This window comes from Lytechinus pictus, chromosome 15 (assembly GCF_037042905.1).
Source record: "Lytechinus pictus isolate F3 Inbred chromosome 15, Lp3.0, whole genome shotgun sequence".
Lineage (NCBI taxonomy): Eukaryota > Metazoa > Echinodermata > Echinoidea > Temnopleuroida > Toxopneustidae > Lytechinus > Lytechinus pictus.
The window spans coordinates 5708885-5728857 of NC_087259.1; the positions used below are offsets into that span (position 1 = coordinate 5708885).

At 35.4% G+C, this 19973-nt stretch overlaps 1 protein-coding gene across 1 annotated transcript; it reads right to left on the reverse strand.

Annotated features, from left to right (window-relative positions):
* Positions 1-6324: 6324 nt before the first annotated feature.
* LOC135156872 (BTB/POZ domain-containing protein KCTD6-like) lies at positions 6325-12357 on the reverse strand. The gene is made up of 2 exons (XM_064110640.1): positions 11792-12357; positions 6325-6358 (listed from the first exon to the last, which is right to left on the reverse strand). The coding sequence occupies exons 1-2, from the start codon at positions 12355-12357 to the stop codon at positions 6325-6327; spliced, it is 600 nt and encodes a 199-aa protein (XP_063966710.1).
* Between the last annotated feature and the right edge of the window lie 7616 nt (positions 12358-19973).

The window sequence follows — 19973 nt, forward strand, 5'->3', positions numbered from 1 at the left end:
ATGGCATAATTATCAGCGCTTAAAATATCACTGAAATCATGGGGCTGTATTGTGAACATTGTCGTTTCTCGATATTTTTTTATTTTTAAAGAGGTATGACATATCGGTATGCTGATGGATGTCATAACTTCTGTCAATCAAAAATTGCCATAACTTTGGTCTCTTCTCTATAATGCACACAAAAATAAGCGAATTCATAAACGAGCATAACTCCATTTACAGACGAAACATAATTATGACGCAATTTATAACAGGGTCTTGCGGTGATAGATTTGGTCATTTCTATTAGCAGAATAATATCTCGATACCATGCCGACTGTATATTAAGCACAATATAAGGGGCGGATCCAGGATTTTCCGGGGGGGGGGGGGGCTATTTTACCGAGAAAAATTTGACAAGCGAAAAAATAAAGGTCCTCACTAACCTTTTTTTGTAAGAGCGACATATTCCAATTTACGTTATGACTTAAAAAAAGGGGGGCTCACGTGAGTAAAAACGGCATATTACATTAAAAATGTTGATTAAGGCGAATCTAGGGGTGGTGGCAAATTCGGCCCGTGCTCCCACCCCTAGATCCACCAGTTAGGCACATGATGATATTGTTAAGATTAGATTAGATTGTTGTATACAGGCGCTGTTCGAAACTAAAATTGTTAAAGGATTTATGAGGGCTTGAGAAATTTTCGACGTTGGTTTGTTTAATACAATGAAAATGGCCTATCGTGGACGGCATGTATGTAAGACTATACCGATCTGACAAAGCAGCTCGCGCCCCCCCCCCCCGCCTTAGTTCCCAAAATGTTTTTAATATTATGCGAGGGCGCGTAGCGACCAAGTAAAACAAAACACACATTAAAAATGTTTGAGATTGTTTCATCATAGGCCCCCAGTGACCTTGGACTGATAGTGGTGTGTCAAACAATATTGAGCCAGCCTAACAGTATACCTCTAACAATGTTCTACAGTTACGTAGTATAGCAATTAGTTTTACGTCTGGTTTTCATCCTATTTGATATCCACAATTCACTTTTGGATAAGGATGAATTATTTTGTGTAAAATACAAGGGCGTAGGCTGGGGGGGGGGGGGTCATTGGGTGCACGTTCACCCTCCCGCTGAGGTAGACTTGGTAGAGGACTTCCGCAAAACGAAATTTGTACCCGTTCTTCTGCTTTCAACAGCTGATTTTCCAAGATGTGCACTCCCATAGCACTTAAGTTCCACCTCCCCATGCTCAAACCAGCCTACGCCCTTGAAATATATATTAAAGAATAGCAGTTATTGGTATCATGGATCGAAATATTAATATCAATCAACGAGTACGACTAGCCATGCGTTCTTCGGCAATCGGCATACGTAAATTGGCAAAGTGTGACATCACTGAAGCAGACGACGTAGCTAGATGGCAGGATGTGACGGGGTCTTTAATGAAAAAAAAAACGTATCATGTGTAGACTTTAATGAAGTAATTTGAATTGTATGCATATACATTGCAAACGATGGTTGTAATTGACAGCTAAAACGTTGCCAAACTTTTGTCAGAAATAGCAACATTAATCCATTTAGAAAAAAAAAGATTAAATAGCTGACTATTAAAATACCAGGAAAAAAAAATCCATATTTTGAACAGTTATTCTCCTTCACACACATGGCAAACACATCCGGCTATACCTTGAGGGATGCTCCAGACGGAAGATATTTATATCTCAATAAATAGAGAATAATTTACCAAGCAAAATGCTGAAATTTTGATCAAAATCGGATAACAAATAAAGTTATTGAATTTTAAACATTTGCATTGTTCCAGTGGAACAGTTCTAGGCATGTCTTCGTAAATATTCATTAGGTGGGCTAATGATGTCACATCCCCACCTGTTCTTTTGCATTTGATTATATATTAAATTCTGTTTATTCAAATTTTTCTACCAAGAACTAAGACAATTCGATTGATAACTGATGAAGTGCATTAGTTATTTATTGCTGCAACTTACTGCATCAAAATGGAGACACATCATTTACACATTAATGGGAAAATGAAGCAATAATGATTTCATTTAACAACATAAGAAAATAAAAAGTGGGGATGTGACATCACATTCATAAAGACACGCCTAGAACTGTTTCACAGGAATAATGAAAATGTTTAAAATTCAGGAACTTCCTTATTTGTTATCCGATTTTGATGAAATTTTCAGCATATTGCTTTGTGAAGTTTACTTTTTTTAGCTACAAAATATCTTAAGCCCGGAGAATCCTTTTAAGATTCCATATTTTCCCCCTCTCGTTCGAGGATGTTCAAGACACACCCTCACTCCAAACCCTTTCACACACCCACACATTTACCCTCGCACAAACAAAAACGCACACCAACACCTATAAATCCTTTCTTTCGCTACATGATTTTTCTATAGACCTCCTTCCCTAGTACACCAATTAACCCGTTATTTTCTTCCCAAGCCACGTATCAATATTTCTCATTTGTACATATACGCACAAGGTAAATTGAGAATTTGCTGTTGAGAGGTCGGTCTGTGTGTGTGTGTGTGTATACATGTGTGTGTGCGCCCACGCCATTGTAAGAACATGATCCTGTGAATACTGGCTGTCTGTGTATTCAAGCTTTAAAGAGAAATGATAACGTACACAAATTTATTTTCATTTCATTTTATCATAAATTTTCATGTATCACATACCAAATAAAAACTATAAACATTTATGTCTTTTCAAATGAAAACCTACCCCTATAACTAACACAAGTTAATTTATATATCCAATTAAATTATCGTAAAGATTACGAAGATAATATGATTGAACGGAGAATGCAATTTGTTGAGTTGTACGCTGCATTGTAATAATGGAGGCCTAAATAGGATTTTATTAGACATACCACGCCAGCTAGAATGAAAAATATAGAAGTATTATAATTTTTCATTTGATTTGTTTAACTCACATTCTAAAATATACTTAGAAGTCGTCTTGAATATATATAAAAATAACAATATTAGCAATTTCTATAGGACAAAAAAGTGCAATAATGTGAAATATGAGTAACCTACTAAAAAACACAGTTTAAGTAGATTGTGAAACAAAAATATAAGAATCCAGTAAAATAATTATTGATGAAAATAATTCTTACGCAATAAAGAATGATGAATCAAAGGAACATAAAATATAAATATCATGGTTACAATGATAGTCGACTTAACATCATAAATATTAATGTATGCGGAATATAATATTGTATAAATGTTATGTAAATGTTCTATACGGTAGGCATACCATTTATTCATATATGCCCCAAGCATTTCATATACTTTTCTGTTGTAAATAGTAGGTACCTTTAAAAGTATTTATAGAATGCGGAACTATTATTAAAAATGATTCTCTTCACATATGAAAACTTCCTGATTGGGAATACCCAGTCTAAAGTTCAACATAACCTAGTCTTAGTTCAATGTGCCTAAATGTATAAGCAAATAAGATAACTGAAGATTTAGATGTACCCATTACTATTTGGTACTTTTATTGTGAAAAGCAACATCAACGTTTTGAAAATATTCTCTTTACTGCCTTTATCAGTTATTCACTGCATATAGTTTAAAAACTAATCCATTTTCTTATGAATTTTTTGGTGTAAAAATGTGATGTTATGAGAACAACGAGCGTGAGAGAGATATGTCGCTTCATAATAAGCTCTAGATCAACTTTTTGCAAATGACCTTTCGTTTCTTCAATTACATGTTCAATTAATTATTTTTCAGAAGAAGATATTATGTAAGTTTGCCTGGTATTCCAATTTGCGATATTCAACTCTAGTAAATTCGATATTCAACTCTAATAAAGCCATAACTGCATTTACCAAGTAGCACAAGTTGAAGATTTCGTTAATTTACTAATTTGAAAAGCAAATTCTATTAAATCGTCCGATTTAAACTACCTACATGCTCTAATTTGAAATAATGCGAATTACTAATCATTACTTAGCAAGTTGATTTAACTCTTTCAATGAGCAAAGAATCATTATAATCATGCTTATCTCAGTGATTTAAAAAGCACTTACGACCAATGACCGACCTCCATCTGCTCATGCGCAAATCGTATCAACAAAATGATTTAATAAATTGAACATGTACAAGTAGAGATTTGTGCCACGATTGGCCATCCATAGTTAAACCACAACTATAAACCACAGTTTAATTCAAACCCGAGTTCAGAATACGGGCCAATATCTCCATGTTTTTGAAAATTCTGTCCATGTGCAAAATGTAATATTATACATAATTTAACTTGGTTTATTCAGATTCCGCATTACATCAATAATGTTTATATACATATTTACAAATATTCAAGAATGATAACAAAATACGGGCGTCAAATTGGAGTAATTGAAAACATCACATCCTCTTGATCTACTAAAAATATGAATTTTTGTTCATTTTATCATTTATACTGTAGAACGGAACAGTGGCGGCCCCAATGCACAATATTTCTACATATTCTGGGGGAGGGTGCAATGCTATTTCCCATATTCTTATTTTCTTATCTTCTTATCTTATAATGTAAAATTACACGACTAATATCTATTTTACGACGCTTTTCATTCTTTCCTTTTTACTTCGTATTTTCTCTTCTGTTTCCTTCAATTTTCTATTACTTGTAGGTGAATGTTTATGGTTAGACAATTTGACCCAATTAGTAATAAAAGCCCCAAATCACCCAAAGAAAATCATAATCATCACTCTCAGTTATAACCAAACATAGATTTGTAACAAGAGATAGCGATTTGTACATAAGAAGTCAATTCTAATACCAAACTCATTAATAATTACTTCCATTCGATCTCTAAGCTGATGCAATTGGAACTAATTTTATTAGACTTAATTTCTGCTCTCTCATCCACTTCGAAATAGGCAATCACATCCTGTATGCTAGCAGGCCTTGCTATTGGGGGTAATGTATTCCATGTACACCACTCCTGCATCGACATGTTCAGTGATTCTGACCCTCTTCAGAAATAGTCTATCCCTCAACATTCTTACCGTGCTAGGAGTACAAGTGGTATCCATGAGGTCAGGACGTTGGATGTAGGCAAAACCTAGGGAATTCAAATTGTAGTAGAAGCACAATCGAGTACGTGTAAGCTCTTTTATATCAAGGTTTCTGGCCAAATGTATTGAAGCAAAATGACTGTTAAAACATTTTAACTTAAAAGGATTCTTTGTTTCTCTATGTAATGGGTCACCATACCAGCGGACAACTTTCATATCATTGATGGGGTCAAGAATACCACCATGAGTCAGATAGCTCAGGGCGTGCTGGAGCAGTTCACTGCTTGTGATATCGTGCAGAAAATAGATTCCCTGAAAATCTCTTTCAACGGTATTTTCCTTACTCAGCATCTTGGTAAAGTATAAATCCTTTTCTCTCATCAAGATTTCTCTTGTCGTGCGGAATACCTTCTCATCACGACACACTACTAATGCCACGGCCTCCGATCCATCAACTTGCATTGGTCGTTTAAAGGACGATTTCAGAGACTCAAGTTGGAAAAAGTCTGCCTGGCGTTCGAGGACCCCGTACTCTTTGAAACCCTCTGGTAGTACTAGTTCATGGTATCTCATGAAGTTGAGGACATGACGGAATACCTTATCGTCTTGGTCAATGAGATAATTCCCTTGGTCATCTTTGGCCGAAGGAATGGAGCCACCCAGTAAACCAGAAAAGAAGCTTTCTGGATCAGCTAACAGAGTGGTACGGGATGTCTTGAAGATCCTTCCACCGACGTTTAAACCAACATAATCAACTTGTCTTTGAGCCATGTTTGTTGAAGAACAGTACGTGTGTCTTAGCTCTGTTTTAATGCCTACGCTATGGTGGCTACACTAGGGGTACGTTCTGTGTTGTATCAAAAGGCTTAATTGGCATTATTATGCTTTCTGACTCCGGAGACAAAAAAAAAGATCTAGGGTAGAAAATTTCTTACGACGCTTAAATTAGTCCCGACACTGGGTCCAAAGTTGTGAACCTGCCTTTGAGGCAGGATAATATATTAGTAGTTCTAAGATATTAACAGACATATTCAGGCATACTTGAATTCTGACGAGCTAAGACAATAGAGACAAGTATAAGCGAAAGTGAAAGAACTGGGATACAAAGCTCATTTTAGTTTATTGATGTATATACCGTATATAATAATCAGTGAGATTTAAAATCGAATTTAGACATGCAATTATAAAAAAAAAAATTGTCATGTCATTTTTCACCTTTTATCTGTCTTTCTCAATTTCTTTTTGTTTTCATGGTCGTTGATATGTGGGGCATCAATTACTCTCCAGCACCCCCTCCTCCATGCATACGTCTGTGACATTAAACAAAAGACAAAGACATATTATTTTGTCAAGTGAGGGATAACTTACATATTATTTCATGCAGACTAACAAACGAACGACTAAACAGCTATATTTGTATATCATTTATTGTTTTCAAAGACATCTATCATAATAATGCTGGGGTAACAGCAAAATGTGCAAAATTGTTCCAAGAATTTGGGTTATTTTATTTATCGGTTTTATTTATTTATAAATTGATCAAAAAGTTTGGAAATCTGACTTTGATCGATAATTCCTCCTCGGTTTTAGTGAATGTAAATGTGTGATTGATACTAATGAATAGATCATTTAATGTTCTTAAAATGATACCCTACATGATTATGGCTCACATGGAGGTGCAGTGCCTTGAAATGTGGGGCAAGGTCAAAATTCAAAAGTTGCCAAATTACACAATATTGAAAGTCATTGTTCTTTTTTCCCATGGTGATGAGTGAGTTTCTTTTGTTTTCACGCACCTTAGCATTAGCATTAACATGGAATCAAACACACCTCTGCACAAGCAAACACATAACAAAAAAAGCATGCATGGGTATTTCAAACCATGTTTTCTCACAGAACCATCACTGCATAAACCACAACAAAACATCAAAAATGAAGAAGCAGGGTGCATGATATGAATGGATTTTGATCTTTATTGACACAAACAAAAGAATCATGTTCTTTATTAACCCTTCATGACTATTTCTGCTCGTTTTGCAGTTTTTCAATTCAGACCTCATCCAACACTTTTGAATCCTTCTCTTTTCGTGATGGCATGATCATAATAATCATGGTATCATTTCAAATGATGAGACTTAAATGAAATTTTAAATGATATCAAAAATGCAATGTGTAAAATTTGGAGTTGGGAGAAAATCTTGGCCAAACTCATTTTTCCAAGCATTTTTTAAAGGGGTTTATATTAATTAATTGTTTTGCTGTATGCAGCTATATTGTATTAAAAGCGATGCAAATAGGATTTTATCAAACACAACATTCCAGCTAGCGTTAAACCTAATTATAGAAATATCATGATTTTCTGTTTGATTTGAATTATTGTATATTCTTATATGTTCACCTTATTCGTCTCGAACATATGAAAACATCCATACAAAATTAGCATTTACTATAAGACAAAGACGTGCCATAATGTGAAATATGAGAAACCTACTAAAACACACAGTTTGTATAGCTTGAAACAGAAAACATTGGTACCCAGAACATAGAATATACAAATATTTTTTTTTTTCGGCAAAGTGTAAGGGGATATTCGTTTCTGTTATATTTTACATGATTTGACTTCGTTTATTCAGATTCTGCATTACAGTACTTCATACTTAATATTTACATATTTACAAAAAATTACGAATAATCAGAAAGATGCAAGCATAAAATTAGAATAACCGGAAGTATCACATGTGTGATGTAGATCCCCTAGGTACACTAGAAAATATATTATTATTTATCTAAAACTTCATCAAAGCTTTTCTTTAATCGATAATTATTGAAAAATGAATGTGGAGACAAATCATTAATTTATATACAGTATATCATAAAAAGGCATAGTAGCGGCGCAAATGTGTTTTGATAGATGGGGGGGGGGGTGCAATACTATTTCCCCTAAATTCTTGTTGCCGAGGTAATGTAGAATTACATGACTACATATCTCTTTAACGACGCTCTTCAATATTTCTCATTTATTCATACGCACGAGGTAGAAATGATAATTTGATGTGCGGGGGTAGGTTTGTACATAATATGAGAACATTAGCATTTCGATACTGGCTATTGTGTTAATCAAGCCTTAAAGAAATTTGATAACGTACACAAATATTTTGATTTAATTTTACCACATTTATTTCCATGTTATCTCATACCATATCAAATTTATATACATGACTTTCAAGTGAAAATATACAACTATTCAACAGATTTCAATACACTCTAAAAATGAAGTGCTAATTTAGCACTTAATGGGCTTGTATAGTGACTGCACTTGGAGTGCTGATTTTCTAGTTCGAATTTGAATGACTAAATCAGCACTCAATGTGCAGTCACTATAAATGAGCACTTCATTTTTTAGAGTGTACATATCCAATTTAATTACCGTTTAGATTACAGGGAAACTGTGATAAAATATATACATTTAAAGTAAACTTGTTTTGCTTTATACAACTGCATTGTATATAAAAAAAAACGGTGCAAATAGGATTATATCAGACATAACATCCCAGCTAGCAATTAAATATATAAATAATATTTTGCATTTGATTTGAATAATCTACATTATACAATATACGTAGTATTCGTCTTAAACATATAAAAAAAATAACAAAATTCGCATTAACTATGAAACAAAGAAATGCAATAAAGTAAAACATGAGGAACCTACTAAAAGGCATAGCTCGTTAAAAAAACATAAGTTCTCAATTAAAAAAAATAACGCGATGAAGAGTGCTGAATCAAATGAACATAAAACATACATATTACGGTTACAACGATAGTCACTCAAACATGTTGCTAACCTACAAACTGTAAGCATGCGATTTTAAAACAAACTTTCATAGCAAAACAATATAATGCAATATTGAATGTGTATACTCGAGACCATTCCCAAAAGACGGTACGTCCTTTGTATTAGTAAATATTCTTAGGACGAAAATAGTACACATACAGGAGAAATACGACAATTTTGTGATTGTTAAAAACATTGAGAGTGGACATATTGTTATAAATATTTTTCAATCATTTAAAAATAAACATTATTTAAAAAAAACAGTTGCATGCGGAATATAATGTTATGTAAAACGTTCCGAAAACGTTCCAGTTGTCGAAAGTAACATTTAGTAGTATTCATATCGACTCTATAAGTAAACTGATGTGTTCTGGTAAAAAAAATTTTTACTGCCTTATTAGTTCTTAACAAATCATTGCTTAACCCCTTTTCTTTTGTAAAGGATTGTAAACGGTGTGATCTTCTGAGAACGAGCGAAAAGGAGATTATAACGTACCGTAAATTTCGTAAATTGCTCTAAATCAACTTTTTTCGCAACTGACCTGTTGAAGTCCAATGCCATTAATTGTTGTTTTCCAAAAGGAGATGTTATGTAGGCTTGCCTGGTATACCACTCTACGATTTTCATTTCTAATAAAGCAACAACTGCATAGACCTGGTGGCAGGATTTGTAGGTTACGTCAATTTACAAATTATAAAAGTAAATTCTATTACATTTTCCGATTTAAAATGAATGCTCTCATTTGAAGCGATGCGAATTACTAATCATGACTCAACACGTTGATGTTATTCTTTAAATGTGAAAGCAAACATATTTTAAATTAAAATGAATACTCGTGCACATCTCAATGATTAAAAAAAAAACACTTATAGCGCAAATCAATGGCCTGTATCTACTCATGCGCAAATCCTATTAACGAAACGAATTGTTAAAGGGGAATCCAGCCTTGGAATTGGAACCGGTGGGATTCGAACCTGCCATCTACTGCTTTCCGGGCAGCGACTCAACCACCTTACTATCTATTGTCCACGGCGGACGGTATTTGAATATTAATGAGTCAGAAAGAAGAGGATCGAGGGTATTTGAATTCCAGTTCATCGTGGCTTAGCCGTGAACCAGAATAGCCTGGAGGTTGAGTCGCTGCCCGGAAAGCAGTAGATGGCAGGTTCGAATCCCACTGGTTCCAATTTTTTCTGACTTATGATCATATGATTTTCATTACAGATCGAGCATACTGATCTTATGATTTTCATTTACAGATCGAGCATACTGATCTTAAACAAATAGGAGTAATGCCGAAAAATTTGTTAACAGAATGGTGACAGTTTGAAAGAAATCGGACAAGTTATAGCTGCTTTAAAATTGAGATCACTAATACCACAATGTAGATTTCAAACTGGCAACTGGCTAAGTAAATTATGACAAGGGGCAAGGAAAACTTTCCCATAGGCCATGAACATAATTATCAGGGATTTGTGGTTTTCTCCTTAAGTACCAATTCCCCATGGGGCAGTAATCTAAATATAACCCTGGTAGTATATTGTTTTATGTCCTTGTGAAAGAAAAATATAATCTGAAATAAAACTTTTGGGAATAATGACATTTTAGATATTACATTTACTGGACTACATGGAAGAGTTCCTCGCCTTACATCACTATGCCATCTCATACTCGGCCAATTTGAAGTCTCCATGGGTATAGTGATTACTAATATTTACAACTTTTAAAAATTCATAACTATCTTGTTGTTTGTCCAACTTGTCTGATTTTTATTTTTCTTATAAAAACAAGATTTTTATTTGAGTTGGATTCCCCGTTAAAAAAAACACGCTCCATATGGCCCGTATGCTAAACTCCAGTTAAACTCTGTGCTGAAATTATGGGAAGCCAAGAAATTATGTTTATTTCGTATATATTTCTTACTACTTTGTTTGCCTTTGCTTTCAAAATGAAGAAAAATATATCAGTTGTCATTTCCATTCTTCCCTTTTTATTTCTTATTTTCTTCAATTTTCCATTATTTGAAAGGGGAGGTAAACGTCTCCCTGACAGCCCCCCCCCCCCCCTCAGTGGAAGAGCGTCCGCCTCATGAACGGGAGGTCGTGGGTTCGATCCTCGGCCGAGACATACCAAAGACTTATAAAAATGGGACCTTCTGCCTTCTTGCTAGGCGCTCAGCATTTAGATTGGAGAAGGGTAATAATAACATATTGTGTTATGCAGGACCCGCTGGTAGAGCAGTTTCCTAACTGAAGTGGCTACCCTGGGTAAATAAAACGTTATTATTTTTTTTTTAATGGTTATAATGTGACCTATTGATAAGAAAAAAACACCGAAATCGGCCAAAGAAAAAAAATCACACTCCTAGCTTCTACATTTTACAGCGAAATACTATACATAGTACAAATTCGAATTCAAAAGCTTATTGATACATCTCCTGACATGTACATGAGAAAGAGAGTTGTGTATCAAAGAAGTCAATTCTAATGCTAAACTAATTAATAATGCATGTTGTGCAACTATTGATAACTGATCACTAATCTGATGCAATTGGGACTAACTTGATAAGTATTAATTTTTGCTCTCTTATCCGCTTTGAAATAGGCCATCACATCTTGTAAGCTAGCAGGCTGTTTGCTGTTAATGTATTCCATGTTCACCACTCCTGCGTCGACATCTTTCATGACTCTGACCCTCTTGTGAATTAGCCTTTCTCTTAACGTGCTTAAAGTATTAGAAGCATGGGTATCCAAGAAGCCCGCACTGAAGAAGTAGGCAAAACATGGGGTATTGAAATTATAGTAAAATTGAAACTGCATAAATCGGCAGCACCCTACTTTTAAAGTTAACAAATGATTGTCAAAACCTTTTAACTGAAAGGGATTCGTCACACCTGACGAACCATACCTCCCAAATTCATTCGTATCATTGATGGGGTCAAGAATACCTCCATGAGTAAGATAGCTTAGGGCGTGCTTAAGCAATTTACTGCTGATGCCGTGCATATAATAGTTTCCCTGTAAATCTCTTTCAACGGTACTGTCCTTACTCAGCATCCTGGTAAAGTATGAATTCCTTTCTCTCATCAAAATTTCTCTTGTCGTGTGGAATACCTTCCCATCAAGACACACTAATCCAACGGCTTCCGATCTATCATCTTGCATCGGTCGTTCAATGGAGGATTTCATTGACTCGAGTTGGAAAAAGTCTGCCTGGCGTTTAAGGACACCATACTCTTTAAAACCCTCTGGTAGTACTAGTTCACGATATCTCATGAAGTTGAGGACATGACGGAACACCTCACCGTCTTGGTCGATGAAGTGATTCCCTTGGTCATCTATTGCCGAAGGAATGTCGCCATCCAGTAAACCATAAAAGAAGCTATCTGGATCAGCTAACAGTGTGGTACGGAATGTCTTGAAGATCTTTCCTCCGACGTTTAAACCAACATAATTATCTTGTCTTTGAGCCATGTTTGTAGAATAACACTAGGCGTTCTGTGTTGTAGCACAATGTAGGCCTATATAATAGTCCATCAAGGACATTTCCACAAGATCAACACATCACGTGAAACACTGGTAGCACCTGACACAGCACAACCCTCTCCAGGACAGCTTGTCCGCTTTATGGAAGAGTACTTCTTCAAGGTTCAAGGTTCTACAGAGAAAACTTGTATTCGTACGGAGAGTGGATTAGAACGCTCCTCAATGTGTGTCCCCACTATCGAGCATAGCAAATGAAGTCAAATGCACGAAGCCTTCGACACTATAATCGTCACAATATATATATTTAAAAAAATCACCGAAACATAAGAGCAAACATTTTTTATGGAAAAAAATTATTGTTGAAATTCCATGGATATTCCCAATGGGATGTCCCCTTCTGATATCCCTGTTTCCAAGGGGAGGGGCGGAGCAGCACTGTCTAAGGAGTGGCTTCATTGTTCATATGTCACATTTCTTACATAATTACATTTGAAATGTTCCTGAAAAAAAATAATGCATCTATTATTCATATTTCCTACTAGTATGTCTATATTTTAACTTAAAAAACCATTCCATGGATTGTTTTAACTAATTTTCTTTTTTAATGGGAAGACGGGGGGGGGGGGTTGTAAGGTTCACCTCTAAATACTCTAGATCCAATAGCGTACCTACGGGGGTGCCCCCCCCCCCTGATGAGCCACAACCCATGCAAAGGACGAATCCCTGCCCCCCCCTGACAAGCTTGAAAGACCTTTTTTGCCCCCCCCCATGACGAGCTTGAAAACCTTTATTGCCCCCTTGACGAGCTTGAAGACCCTTTTTTTTAAATTAATTAATTAATTTTTTTATTTCTTATTTTTTCTGCTTGTCAATTTTTTTCTGGTACGAATTCCTTTATTTGTGATTTAAGACCCTTTTTTTTTGCTTGTCAAATTTTTGGGCGGACGGTTTTGCCCCCCCCCCTCTGGAAAATACTAGGTACGCCACTGGTGGTATGTATAGTTTTCCATGTGGTTTGTTATAAGAGGGAAATAAAAATCATATAGCCCTACATACATGAATGTTACATACAGTCATATAGGCATATACATGTAGCTATATACGGTAACAGTCAGAATTCCTAAATTATGCAAATAACATGAAGTATAATTAGAATTCTATTAGTAATAATGTAGTACAAGTCGAAGAGGGTTAGCATATTTCCAGGTGCTAGGCAGTGAGACCACACAAAAGAAATTCAAAGTAATTTAAAATTCTAATGAGGTAAGGGACCCTATAATAGGAGTCGATGTCGCAAGTAATCATCTTTTCAAAGTAAAGAGGCTCTAATAAATAACACGCGGCAAAAAAGGGTGAAATGTTGCCCAAAAAAAAGACACCTAAAATAGAAAAAAAAAATCATCCAGATAATCACATCCAGACATCAAACAAACATATCACACCAACTGGTTCACATAAGGTGATAAAATAAAATACCAATTATCAAAAGGCAGTTATCACAATGGACTCATACTCAATCATTCACAAAACACATAATCATGATAATAGTACACTCCATGCAAGGCAAACATGGCAGATTCTGTGATTTGAACGATAAAAAACCAAAGAGGAAGGGAGGGGATCTTTAAAAAGATCCTTAGGGTGGGACCCTCTTCGACTTGTACTACATTATTACTAATAGAATTCTAATTATACTTCATGTTATTTGCATAATTTAGGAATTCTATTACGTAACATTTGTAACAAATATTACGCTTAAAACACCATGACCAGATATTTCGGGCAATTCTATCTAACGTGGGAACACGCCCACCAAATTTCTTAATGTACGAGACAGCGGTACTATTGTCTGACTTAAAGTGGATATGAGTATCCATGCATGTACTGCATAAAGAAAACAAAGCGTGCTGAATAGCAAGCAACTCAAGAGCATTGATATGTAAATCGGCAGACCTTGACGACCAAACACCTTGAGCAAAAGAATTATCATTCTCACAGAAAGCACCCCACCCTTTGTTACTCGCATCTGTGCGAATTATAATACTAATAGGTGGAGTTTTAGCTGACGTAGAAAAGGCATCAGATGGGATAGAAAGCCACCATTTTATTTCTTGCAATACGACAGTATAAGCCAGTTCGTAGTTCCTTTCTGCGCATGATCAAAAGATTCTGCGCATGATCAGAGGAAGGTCATTTGTACTAAAGTGACATGGTGGTTTAAAATCTAATGAGATAAGCACCAACTTTGATGTCTTGATTATGAATATATTCTTTGAATTGTGTTTTTTCATGTACATCCACAAAAAACAACAATGCGTCCACGAACGACTGGTATTTCCAGGCCCCCGAAGCTACCGCCATTTTGTTTAATCCATTAGAAGCTAAAATAAGCCCTCATTAATATTAATTTCGTACGATGCTCCCTCTTCAACTGTGGTTTTGTACGTGTATTAGACAATACGCACATCAGCGCAATGACAAAGGTCAACTTGGCAAATTCATTAATGTATTCATTTTGTTACGCGCTCGTGACGCGAAAGATTCAGCGAATCAAGCAAGCGCAAATCTGAGACGATACGTTGCGCTCTATAAAGTATCGATATCACAAGCGATATCACTTATAAACAAATCATTGTTTGTATTGCTTTTGATAGGCCTTTGCTAATTCCAAAAGGGAAGATGAAAAGGGTAGATCGAGTCGTGATTAGGTAAAGAGGTCTCTAGTGCTTTTGCCATCCCTACATCGTAATTACCATACTTGTAACTCATGATGAAACGGGCCCCAATTTATCATGTTTAATACGTTTCCTGTCCCCTTTATTCTCCAGCATTTCTTACTCTGTTTTTTTCCATTTAATCATTTTCCCACTCAAAATTCTTTTGTGCCGCCTTTCTCCTACATATGTAGAGCTCATTTTCAAAAGGGGTTAGGTCCATTTTTCATCAAACTTGATTCTTATGTCTTAATGTAAAGATTTTTAGTAGCTATATAAGATGATACCATAGAAAAGTTGAAATTCCTATTAAAAAGTGAACTAATATGGCAAAGAAAAATCACCTTTTTTCAAAAGGGGTTAGGTCCATTTCAGTTTAGTTGCAAAAGGGGTTAGGTCCACACATACTTTTTTTGGAAAATAATATCTTAAAAAATATGAAGACAAGTAGATATCTTTTATACCCAATTTCATGTTCTCATGGTAGGGTATCATGAAAATTCAGTTTCGCATAAGAATATTGCAATATGGGAGAATTAAAAAAGAATTATTTTCTTGGAGTGGACCTAACCCCTTTTGCAACTAAACTCTTCTGAAGAACTCATTTGTCAAAAGGGGTTAGGTCCATTTTTCATATATTTTATTGTTTTCTGTCACTAAACCTCTAAATTTTCAGTCACTCTGATGATACCAAAGAAAATTTGAAATTCAAATGAAAACGTGAATGGAAGTGGCAAAAAAAAATCACTTTTTTAATCAAAAGAGATTGGATTCACTTCAATTTACTTGCAAAAGGGGTTAGGTACACAATGATATTTTGTTTTAAGTATATAGAAAAAAATTGAAGACGGGTAGATTTCTTTTATACCCAATTTTATGTTCACATGATAGAGTAGTACATCATGACAATTTAGTTTATCATAAGAATATTGCAATAAGTGAGAATAAAAACATGTTTTTTCTCGGAATGGTCCAAAGTGGCCCTAACCCCTTTTGCAACTAAACTCTTCATATATTTCCTTCTTCTTTTCCCACTTGTTATCTGTCTCCTGGTTTCCATAAATCTCGTCTTATTTCTCTTCCACCCTTTTGTTCCTACTTCCCACATTCCACATTCTAGCTCTCTTACCACCCCCCTCTAAATTATCTCTTCATATGCAGGGGCCGCGGAACGGTTTTCAAAGTGGGGGGGGGGGGCTGACCATGCTAAAAATCACAATCATATGGTAATTTTTACGTTTTTGTACACGGTTTTGGAAAAAAGTGGGGGGGGGGGGCTGAAGCCCCCCCCCCGTCAGCCCCCGCGGCCACTGATATGTGCCCCTCCATTTCTTTCTCATCTCTTTTCAATCCACTTCTCATCACTCTTTCCCTCTCTCGATCTTCATCTCATTTTGAATTTTGCAAATTCCAAATCCCTTTCATTTTAGCTCTGTACAAATAATATATGAACACAAATGAAAGACATAAAGGAATTCTCTGGTTAGTGGTGAATTTTATTAATTAGCCATAAAAAAATATCACATTATCAGAGGATTAAGCTTTACCTTTTTCTTAAGCGTATGTTAATACTTTGAACCAAAAGAATATTTTTTTGGTATGCTGGGGCAGCGATCCTGGGGAGGGGGGGGGGGCACAGTTCCCCCTACTTCTTTAAGCACTGAAAAGTGCCTTTTTATGCAAGAAAAATGCCCCCTCACGAACGTGTACTGTGTCCCTTTCACCTGACGAGAACCTGTTTTAGGTGTTACCAAGTGCTCTTCCTTGTATGCAATTTTTTAACCCCAAAATGCCCGCCCCCCCTCCTGGAACGTGTTCTGTGCCCTTTCATCTGAGGGCCCGTTTCATGTCTTAAAGAGTGCCTCATCGCCTTCTTGTAAGTGCCCTTTCTCGAATCACTGTCCCCTTTTACCCAAGAAAAGTGCTCCTAAAGAACTTGTTTTGTGCCCCTTTCACCTGAGAAGGACCCGTTTTATGGCCACCATGACGATTGCCCTTTGAAACAAGAAAACAATATTCTCATTTCGATAATATACTTATGAAGGAAATCCTTTGTGCATTAAGTTTAATAATTCATGAGTGGGGGTATATAAGCAGTTTCGTACAGATGGAGGGGGGGCTTGAAGGACTCTTGCCCCCCCCCCAAAAAAAAAAAAAAGATTTTTTTTTTAAATGTCAAAATTTTGCTCGCTCGCAACTTCTTAAAAATTTCACGTAATACAACATTTTTCCTATGCCCCCCCCACTTTCAACTTCACTCCACCGCTCCTATTTGTATGTTTATAGCTTCTCCTTTTGCAACCAGTTTTAATGAAAATCAACAAGAAATTTCATACGTCATAAATTTGGGGTTGTGATAATAATCTTTTTTTTTTTTTGAAAAATTGGACTTGGAAAAAAAAAAACTTTTCCATCTTCATCAAGTGGTTCCTAAGTCAGACTCTTGAATTGTTGGATTTCTTGAATGAAAACATCTGTTACACCAGTCATGCAGATTGAAAAAATAGAGAAAGAAAATCAATGAATTTAAATTAAAATTGTCGTGATTTATAAAACATAAATGTTTTAAGAAAAGTGAGACTATACATATATATGATTCTTCAACACATAATAGGAAATCTTACTTCTACTAATTATAAACTTGTACTTCCATAAAGCATATCACTTAAACCTGTTCTATACAGTTTACATACCACTCTCCATTATAACTACATGTACTCTATGAAAAAATGTCAGAGATTTCTCATAAATATGAATATATGAATCAACATATGTAAATTATATAAATAGTCAGAATTAAAGTTGATGTTTTGTTGCACAGAATATTTTGATCTGTGATTAAAAACGACACAAACTATAATCTAAAAACAAAATTGAAATGGGTTTTTCAAAGGCAGGTCTATTTGTTGCCAAAAAATGTGAACAACCTCCATTATCAACAATATTCACTAATTAACTCACTCATATAACTGATGTAGTTTGTATTTCTCTTTGTGGTCTAGTCGCTGTTCTATTAGGCCTACTTCACCAATTATTTATCATCATCAATCACCTCCATGGAAATTGTAAAACTGCATCATCCTATTGGACAAAATGTAAAATAACAAGATTTAAAAAAAAATCGTAAATCTACAAATATGAAATATGAATATCACACTAAAGAATGAATAAAATGAATTTTTGTAAATTATGGAAAATAGATATTGCTTTGTCTAAAACAGATAGGAAATAAAAAGGCCATTTAATTACTAGTAGATCAAGGACATGACCTTACCGGTATTTTATAAATTTGCCCAAGGTACATAACTTTTGGCATTGGTTCTATTTTAGACTCGAGACCCTGTATATTTAAGAAGTGTCTATATTCATTACAGATCCTACCTCTTTGTGGCTCGGATTATTGTTATTTAATGTAAACATGGTTAACATTCAATGCATGTAATGTATCTGTAATTTTGTATGGGTTAGTTCAAGTTTTATACCTGGATGAGAATCTGCAAAATGATGCATGCACTTATGATCATCATCTTGAACCATATAGGTAGACCTCTACTGTTTTTCTTGTTCTTCAAACTCAACCCGTTTGTGAAAGAAAAGAAATCAATAATAAGAAGTGATCTTTTTCATGGCCGTACGTATGGGGGGAGGGGTTTGGGTAAGAGCTGAAATGTGAAACCTTCATCAAAAAGAGAATTGCATGACATCCTTCAATTTTACTTTAGAAAATGCACAAAACGGCCCTAGGTAATATTGGTCGCTTCTGGCCCTCGCTTTCTGAATTTTAGGTTTCTCTAAATTTTTTCACATGTCTGCCCCCCCCCCAAAAAAAAAAAAAAAAAAATATGGATCTTTTTATTTCCGAATCTTATTTCATTTGATTTTAACATAATTTCATAATCTCATGCACTATAGGTCTAGATCTATTTAGTCTAGATCTAGTCCAACAAGACTCAGTGCTGTGCGACAGCATTCATGTATCTAAATTAGGTCTAGATCTAGACTAACGATGGACTCTCGATCTATCTAGACCTAGAAAGTAAAGCTTCGGTTCTAAACCGAGATCTAGACCCTATATCGGTTTAGAAATTTTTGATGTCTGACTCTGACTTTTATTCCTGGCTAAGACTTCATTGCCATTATTGACCAAGAGTATATCTAGATCTAGTCCTTGGTCCACTGACAGTCATACTCGTACATGTAAATGGAGTCGTTTAGGCCCAGACCTAGATCTAGGCCTAAATTACAGACCTAGATCATAAGCCCTGGGGGTAAGTGTCGAGGGTTGGGAAAGTATAAGTTAGACTAGATTTGAATTAGGTAGGCCTAGCTCTTGTCTTGATAGCATCGATGAATAAATAAAAGTAAAGTAGCCTAGATCTAAGTATAATTTAGTATAAAGTAAGTAGGCCTAGGGCCTAGGATTAAGAAGATCTAGGCCCTAGATCTATTGATAATAAGACAAACATGCAGAGCAGCATGTTATTTCTAAGACCGAGTCTAACTATATTTATAAATAACAATAAGAGTTAAAATGGGTGGGGGCTAAATGCAGAAGCCTGAAGTTATGAAAAATAAATTTGATATCTGAAACAAAGTGAGGACTGAGGATTGACAAAATGACAGGCGTATTCTTCATCCATACTCCGCTTCACAGTTTATTCCTGACTGAGTCTCGATCTACTGAAGATAGATGCAGATCTCCCTCTAGATCTAACGTTACAGTGTACAAAAAGAAGCCTCATTCTTCTTGTTTTAATCAATCGTGGGTTGGTCCTTGTTGGAGGTGAACCAAACCAGCCCGATTATCTCTCGATTCCCAGCCGGCTAGGAGCCCGTACAAAATACATGTGGTTAACACAGCGGCATAACGGCATAACCACAACACTGCAA

Excerpts from the sequence above, each read along its gene's own strand:
- LOC135156872 (XM_064110640.1), bottom strand. The coding sequence starts at position 12,357 with ATGGCTCAAAGACAAGATAATTATGTTGGTTTAAACGTCGGAGGAAAG. Across the intron at positions 6,359-11,791 it reads GATACGAATGAATTTGGGAG|ACGTATGCATGGAGGAGGGG; the intron begins GTATGGTTCGTC and ends TTAATGTCACAG.